The following is an 8,285-nucleotide window of genomic DNA, read 5'->3' as shown; positions in this document are numbered from 1 at the left end:
TGGAAGCGCCAGCGTAATGGCACACCGACAGCAAATTAGGATCGGTAAAAGCGGGTTTTCGAGGCAAGGGCCGAACGTTATCATTACGAGACACGAACGCATGGAAGATTCGGGAAGGAGTGATGAAATAGAGAGGAGCAACAGCCCAATACACACGAACGAAGAGCAAATCACAAGTAGCCTAGCAGCTGGAATGGAAATTGAAACTTCTAGGGGAACCAGAAGAAGGAAACGGCGTATTTCTGAAAACCAAACAGAGCCCCTAGTTGAACTTCAAAGATCAAAGCGTTCGAGAAAGATGAACCATTCAGATGATTTTTATTACGAGTGATTACACTATCGGATATTTTTTGAAGTGTTTCTTAAATAAGCAATTATGAATTTATTACTACTTTTTCTTAAAATGAACTATAATCGATTGACAAATGTCAGCTCTGAATTATATTTATATCTCATTAAAAGAGGGAGAATTGTTATATACCTGTAAGTAAAAACATTGATCATTTGCACAGATTTCAATACTGCGCGTTCCTAGATGAGCCAAGCGAGCCAAATGGCCCGAAATCAGGCGAACAATAAATGAGACTTCAGTCTACTCTAGAACGTAACCGTGTACAGACGTTTTCTTCTAAATACCCGGATACTAAAGAAACCCTTCACCCTTCACTGTTAGTTTCGCCTACTTGCCTTTCTCCTGTTCGTTAACCTGTGATTTGGTTTGGTCTTCTGGACGTACAATACACTCCAAATCCAATCCAAATCCAATCCAAATCCAATCTTTTAAGGCTTTGGAATCCCAAAAGGATATTCCTAGTACAGAAACAGAAAAAAATCCATTCAGATGCCCAGATGGCTCTACCCAGAATTCCAAAAATTTTCCTTTCGAAAGTCTAAAAGGAATCCGTTTGAAAGTAAGCCCAACAAGATTCCGTTCTATTTTGGAAGCCTAAAAAAATTTCCTTCAGAAATATAATGGAATGCTTTCCAGAATCCGAAATAATTTCCTTCGGAAACCCAGAGAAAGGATTTGTTTTGGGTTAATGAAGCGACATTTTTTGGTTTTCTGAACGGAGATCATTTTGGCTTTCGGAAGAAACACTTCTGGATTTTCGAATGGATTCCCTTTGCGCTTCCAAACGAAATTCTTGTAGGGCTTCGGTAGGAAACCCCACAAGCATTCTAATCAATTACTTGTCCCACCGCAGAAAAAGATTCCATTCAGAAGCCTAGAACGCTCCAATCGAAATTCCAAAAGTATTTCTTCCGAAAGTCCAAAAGTATTCCGTTTGGAAAACCAAAAGTATTTCGTTCGGAGTTCCAGAATGTTCAGAATCCCATTTTCCATTTCTTAATGCTAATATACATAGATTGTGAAATATTTAACATATATTTATAATGAAAATTAACTAGACATTCAATAGGGCAGATAAAAATGTTATATGTTTTGTCTTATGTTGCGATTTCGAATTATATTAAAATATGTTTTAAGATTTTGCCGAGACATTGTAAAGTCGATAGCTTCGCAGTGTTGATTGTAAATGTCCATTATTCGATTTAAAGGTCCAAATTTGGCATACTCGCTCACTCGAAAGGTATTGGCGATAAGACTGCAGGTCTGCTGTGGCTTCAACTGGCCCAACTCCATATTCTCGATGCACTTCGGTGAATATGCGATGAATATGTTCAGGAGACGATGGTAGTCCTTCAGCAGGTTGGCGTCAATCCATCGATGCATACATTTGGGGACTGGTCTTTCATGTACGCAAGATACAACCGAACAACCCTCATGATGGTAGGGTCACGTAGTCTGGCTTTTAAGAACCGCCCGTCGCCTTCCGTAGATTGTTGCGTCAGATGAACGATGGGTAGTCTCATTAGGTCTAGTTCGAATTGGCCGTCAGGATTTGGTGGTTGTTTTTGTTGCTGTAGTTGCTGCTGCTGCCGTTGCTGTTGATTCTGTTGAGTATTAGCGTAAGGTGGTTGTGGTGCCATTTATGATTTTTCAGTTGGATAGATGGTTTCACCCTCCTTAAAGTGGATGAAAGATTTTGCTCTAGGAGCTGATAGAGCTGCAATTGGATGTTCTATTGCTATTGGAGGACCAGAAAATTGACTTTTTGCCATTAGCAGTAGTTGCTTGTCATTTGGTTTGTTGTTGCTTTTACTGCGTCGTTTAGGTCGTTTAACCCTTTCAGTGGTTCGTTTGACATTCGTCTTGCTAACGATGTTGGTTTTGATATTGCTGCCTTGGGTATTGGTGCTGTTAATGAGACGGCCTTTTGGCACGACGCTCAGCAAAAAGCTCAGCAATGGCATTACGCGCAAGTTTATTCTTAGTGGGCGATGGGGGGTCTGGTTGCAGCTGTTGTTGTGCGCACTGTTGAAGCTGGGTGATGAGAGGTAGGCTACTATTTTCTGTTAATTCTTCCTCCAGATATTTCGATTGGCAAGTCGGTTGGAATATATTCGCGGACACAAATTTTACTTCGTCGTGAATTTCTTGAAGTTTTGATTCTTGACTCGATGATGTCAGTGTTTCTGTACTTTTTGTTAAAAGAACTACGTCATTTTGTAGGCAAATAAGCCTCTCGTTACAAAGATGGTGAATTTGTTGTGACAATGCCGTATTCGACTTGGTGTTGGCAATTGTGGAGGTCGCACATGAGTGACACGACTTCATATGTTCATTTAGCGAAATGCATATGCGTTCGTTGTTTTGCTTGGTCGTAGCCAGTATGTTTTTGACATCATTGAGCAGGTGCTCAATGTTTGTTTGAAGCCCCAAAATGGACAGGATTCTATTTGGAAGCCCAAAGTTTTTGAAAACTGAATGTCTTTAAAAGTCTGTAACTTCAATTAAAAGTCTGTATAATGTCTGTAAACTGTATGATGTATGTATGCAAGACCAAATGTCTGTGTACATACGGTACATACAGTGGTACGAAGTTTCTCCCTGCCCTCCTCATGCCCATTTGTTGACAAAAAAGAACGAACAGGACAACTTCGAGCTGCTCTTTGGACAGCACTACTGTATTTGACTTTTAAATTTAAAAACTTTTGAATTTTAAACGGCTAATTGAGTTCTACATAGCCAGAATCACCAACACTAATGTCACTGTGTAGGATGTATAAAATAAACGTGGGTGGTAATCCAGTTGCAGCAAAAACATCAAACACTGCAAGAGGAATACAGCGGAGTTACGCACACTTTTATTCATTTGGAGAGCTCAATACTCTCTCAATTCAACATATCAGTTTAACGATGAACAACAATACAATACATTGTCAAATGATAAAATTAATTGTACGAGAAAGACAAATTTGTTTCAGAATACAATCTTGTCTTGATCTAGACGCGCAATTGAATCGTTTAGAAATTTAAAAGATGTTTTAGTTACAAGATAAAGTTTGTCGCTGTCCGGAACATCTTTTGCCGGCGATGATAGGGGAGCTAAATGTCAAAAAAGGAAAATCCATACGATTTGACAGCTTGGTACCCAAAATGTTCCGGACAGCAGAACAAAGGGAACCGAAGCGACAATCTTTATCTAGTAACTAAAATATATTTTAGAAATATCTTTGGAATAAGTTCTTTTAATAAAAATTAAATGGTATCATTTAGGTGTTTGATTTTTTCTATTCATATTAACAGAAATGATTTAACTCTTTTCCTGAACAGGAATAAAATCCTTATAATCTGTTACGAAAAATTCTTTCCTAATTGTTAAGGGTGTCGCTTTCTGGCGGATCAGATAATTCACATTTCCTTTCGCAGTATAGTAGTCGTCACCCGTCAGCTTACGAACGGCAACATTTTTCTTTAGCACTTTATCGTAAAATCGCGCACCTGCATCCACCACCTCTGGGCCCAATGCTGCTAACTGTTTATCAACATCCGTATCGTAGTAAATCTCAGTCATGTCCTGTGAAAACGAGTACAAACCGTAGCCAAATAAGCTACAGATCGCATAGAGCATCAATCGCAACTGAAAAAATATATTGCGGTTAATATTGAATACATTAACATCGAACTAGCATGACACGTACGGAGAGCGGTCTCACATAGAAATTACACCTCTGGTTAATTGATGATGCGGCACTGTAAGTGAAGAACCATGAGACGGTGGGTATAATAGCCTGGATCAGTCGCTTGTTGGTGTTTAGAGTCAATATCTCACGAGCGATTCCGAAAACTTGTTCGTCCTCCGATAGTATCAGACATTCGTCCAAAAGCTTTCCTCCTTCAGAAGCCCAGTCTACCTTCCTGTTACCGATCAGCATATCGGATTTCTCGATGTCGGTTGAATTATCATACTGAAAGTTAATGGGAATGCCAACAACACCCCCGAAGCGGGCTTTCATGGAACCTGCGTTGCTTACATCGAAGCCATACACCATGAACGGGGAAACGTATTTCCGTTCGATATTGGAAAGGTTCAGAAGTTGCACTGCACGATTGAAACGCTGCTGAAGTTTATCCGATACCTGGCGTTGTTCTCCGTTTCTGCAAAGTACAATCATGAGAAATGAGGTAATATTATAGTGCTGATAGTTTTAAACTTGTTTTGCAATATATTTTAAGAAATATACGATAAAATGCATAGATTTAATGTTAGGGATTTTCCCGAGTAAAAAGCAGAAGAATAACAAATTTTACCATTAATATATGAATAATAGAATAGCAAAATTGGATGTTAGTTTGTTTGATACAGTTGCTATAAGAACAAAGCTAATAACAGACACTGTTTTAGCAAATAGCTCATAAATAACTCATTTCGCTATAACAATAACAAACCAATGGCAAAATATTCATTCAAAATATTATAAATCGCCTAATTTTACTACTCAAACAATATGACTGAATGAACTATATCAACTTATCAACCATATAACTTTCAGTATGCCTAAATATGCTGTGTATACTGATTTAGTCCAATTACCTACGAATGATATGCTTATTTCGATTGATTCCAAAATGTTTCAAACCATGGCACACTTTTGCACTACTTCAAACCATGAATGAATACCCTATAACATCTTAATTAATCCAATCAAGATATTAAGATCAAAAAAAATCATCCGATATTCATAACTTACTTGTACGCTTGAAAGAGCTCTTTATAGTATCCTATTCCGATCGTGTGTGGCAAGTAGTGTCCTGCAAACAGCCCAATGGTCAATGTCGTTGATCCATAGAACACCAGCCGGCGACCAGTTTCTGTGAGAAAGAAAGGTATTTTTCCTGCTCGGACCATTTCCGCTTATTTTACTTCTGGACAATATTATTACTTAATCACAACAAACAGTTTGTTTACGGTCTTATCATGCACGCACGTGAGTGGAATGTCTGCTGCCTGCTTGGATGCTGTCAGTTTGTAGGCGTAAATATCACACGCAGACCCCTCGTTTATTCCTATGGAGACTGCGCATCATTTTAAATTGGACGTTGTGTCGTTACCTTAATAGAAGTAAAAAAAACTAAACGGAAGATAATTAATTTGGACATATTTATTGGCGAAAATCCATAAATTTTAATTTTAAGATTTATATGTGCGTACATAACCTAACCATCGACTATACCAGGACGCATTAAAACAAATTAGTGTAATATATATATATATATATATATATATATATATATATGCAGCTGCACATATATTTCATTAACGCAAAACAATTTGTATTAGTCAAACAAAAAAACCATAACAAAAAAACCACATTTGTAATACGTGCAGATTATTCTGAGTATACAGAGGAAGATTGTTGTAGATTTTATAGTATTTATTTCATTTAATACGTGAAGTGGAATAAGCATTTTTGTTAGCATTAATCCAAATTGAATGGCTGTATATGATTAGTAGAAACATATTTACGGCTTGTATCTCCATGCGAAACTTCATACATAGGTTAACAGTTACATCCCAACAAACAAATTAAGTTGAATAAGTTAGTTTTTTAGTTGAAGAAGACTATTTTTAGTTTAATAAGCACTCTATCAGTTTCCTATGTTTGTTGGGATAGGAAATAGGTACTGTATGTGGTTTCTCATACCAATAATCTTTATAATCTTTTGTAATAATCACATAATGCAGTCCTTATTGTCGTCGGGGGTAGGGTTTTTAGTACCGACCCTTTTGGGGAGTCCCGGTACTACGGTACTGAACCCCTCAGTACCGGGAGTACCGGGAAAATACCGGTACTGGAAGTTTTCTAAAAAAAAAAGTTAAACTTTGTTCGCGAGAAAATTGGCGCCAAATCATTTTCGTTCCGAATAACTATCAATCTGTCAAAACTCAAATGGGTCGGCTTCCGAACAACCTGAGGGGAAAATAACCATCGAAGTGTCAAATTTCAACTAAAAGTTAAACGAATCAGTGGAATGGTTCACAGCTTAAATGTCAGCGAAGGAAAATGAGTACGTTTTGACAGATAGGTAGCCAACATGTTTGAAGACGATAACAAAGGGAACCGCAGCGACAATCGTCCTCTATAGTTTATTACCTCTATTGTCAGGTGTTTGAAATTTTAGTAAAAAAAAATAATATCTTTCTTACTAGCTGCTGCATTTAAATAATGTGGTTTTAACCATCGGAAGTTTTAACCAAAACTTTTTCATTAGTACCGACAATACCGGTACTTTCATTAAGCCAGTACCGGTATTTCGGTACCGAAAATTGGTCGGTACTCCCGGGAATTCCGGTACCGGTACTCCCGGTACTAAAACCCTAGTCGGGGGTGACAATGGGTCGAATGGGGTGAGAATGAGTCACTGTTTTAACTACTTAGAATGCTTGTGGAATAGATTGAATGTATCTGAGGGCAAGAAGACTGAAATATAAGAGACCGTTTTGAACGGTTTTTCCCTACGACCTCCAGCCTGTCGGTGAGAGCGCTGAACCATTTTTACCCCCCAGACCCATTGTCACCCCCGATGGCGGCAGATTTAATACCTTATTACAACAAAATCAATCGATGCTCAGAAAAAAAAAGTTCGTTTTTGGAGCGAACATATAGCCTTTACGTATACTTTGTATACGAGAAAGGCAAAAAGCTAGTTTTTGACTGAAGAATTCTTTTTTTGACTACTTGAGCGATTTACCAGCGTCCAATATTTGTTGGGATAAGATAAATTAATATTTTTCAAGTTGCAAGTAAATAGAAATCAGTAGATTTTTTTTCAGCTAATGCACGAAAACGGATTTTCGGATAAACTGACACGGTTGATCAAAGCGACGATGGATCGGGTGATGTGCGTAGTTCGAGTTTCAGGGGCATTCTCGAGTACCTTCGAAACCAGCAGAGGGTTACGTCAAGGTGATGGTCTTTCGTGTCTGCTATTCAACATCGCTTTGGAAGGGGTAATACGAAGAGCAGGGATTAACACGAGTGGTACAATTTTCAATACGACCGTCCAGCTATTTGGCTTCGCCGACGACATAGATATTATGGCACGTAACTTTGAGAAGATGGAGGAAGCCTACATCAGACTGAAGAGGGAAGCCAAGCGGATCGGACTAGTCATCAACACGTCGAAGACGAAGTACATGATAGGAAGAGGTTCAAGAGAAGACAATGTGAGCCACCCACCGCAAGTTAGTATTGGTGGTGACGAAATCGAGGTGGTAGAAGAATTTGTGTACTTGGGCTCACTGGTGACTGCCGAAAATGATACCAGCAGAGAAATTCGGAGACGCATAGTAGCTGGAAATCGTACATACTTTGGACTCCGCAAGACGCTCCGATCGAATAGAGTTCGTACCAAACTGACAATCTACAAAACGCCGGTAGTCCTCTACGGACACGAGACCTGGACGATGCTCGTGGAGGATCATCGCGCACTCGGAGTTTTCGAAAGGAAAGTGCTGCGTGCTGGTGGGGTGCAGATGGCGGACGTTACGTGGAGGAGGCGAATGAACCACGAGTTGCATCAGCTGTTGGGAGAACCATCCATCGTTCACACCGCGAAAATCGGACGACTGCGGTGGGCCGGGCACGTAGCCAGAATGTCGGACAATAACCCGGAGAAAATGGTTCTCGACAACGATCCGACGGGCACAAGTAAGCGAGGTGCGCAGCTAGCAAGGTGGATCGATCAGGTGGAAGATGACTTGCGGACCCTCCGTAGACTGCGTGGTTGGCGACGTGTAGCCATGGACCGAGCCGAATGGAGAAGACTCTTATATACCGCACAGGCCACTTCGGCCTTAGTCTGAATAAATAATAATAATAAAAGATTTTTTTTTAGCAAAAGTGAAGAATTACCGATCCTGAGATAAAAAGCGTGT

General features: G+C 39.4%; 1 protein-coding gene across 1 annotated transcript; it reads right to left on the bottom strand.

The window, feature by feature from the left end:
- Positions 1-3,574: 3,574 nt before the first annotated feature.
- LOC134215513 (transmembrane protein 177-like) lies at positions 3,575-5,336 on the bottom strand. Its single transcript, XM_062694690.1, has 3 exons — positions 5,098-5,336; positions 4,048-4,504; positions 3,575-3,986 (listed from the first exon to the last, which is right to left on the bottom strand). Exons 1-3 carry the CDS (start codon positions 5,253-5,255, stop codon positions 3,660-3,662), a joined length of 942 nt encoding a protein of 313 aa, XP_062550674.1. The 5' UTR covers positions 5,256-5,336; the 3' UTR covers positions 3,575-3,659.
- Between the last annotated feature and the right edge of the window lie 2,949 nt (positions 5,337-8,285).

The sequence above is a fragment of the Armigeres subalbatus genome, chromosome 2 (assembly GCF_024139115.2).
Source record: "Armigeres subalbatus isolate Guangzhou_Male chromosome 2, GZ_Asu_2, whole genome shotgun sequence".
NCBI lineage: Eukaryota > Metazoa > Arthropoda > Insecta > Diptera > Culicidae > Armigeres > Armigeres subalbatus.
This window is presented reverse-complemented; position numbering and strand designations above follow the sequence as displayed.

Bases quoted from the DNA above. Each gene is read 5' to 3' on its own strand.
- LOC134215513 (XM_062694690.1), bottom strand. From the start codon at position 5,255: ATGGTCCGAGCAGGAAAAATACCTTTCTTTCTCACAGAAACTGGTCGC. The intron at 4,505-5,097 runs GTAAGTTATGAA...TGTACTTTGCAG, and splicing joins GAGCTCTTTCAAGCGTACAA to AAACGGAGAACAACGCCAGG. The intron at 3,987-4,047 runs GTACGTGTCATG...ATATTTTTTCAG, and splicing joins TCTATGTGAGACCGCTCTCC to TTGCGATTGATGCTCTATGC.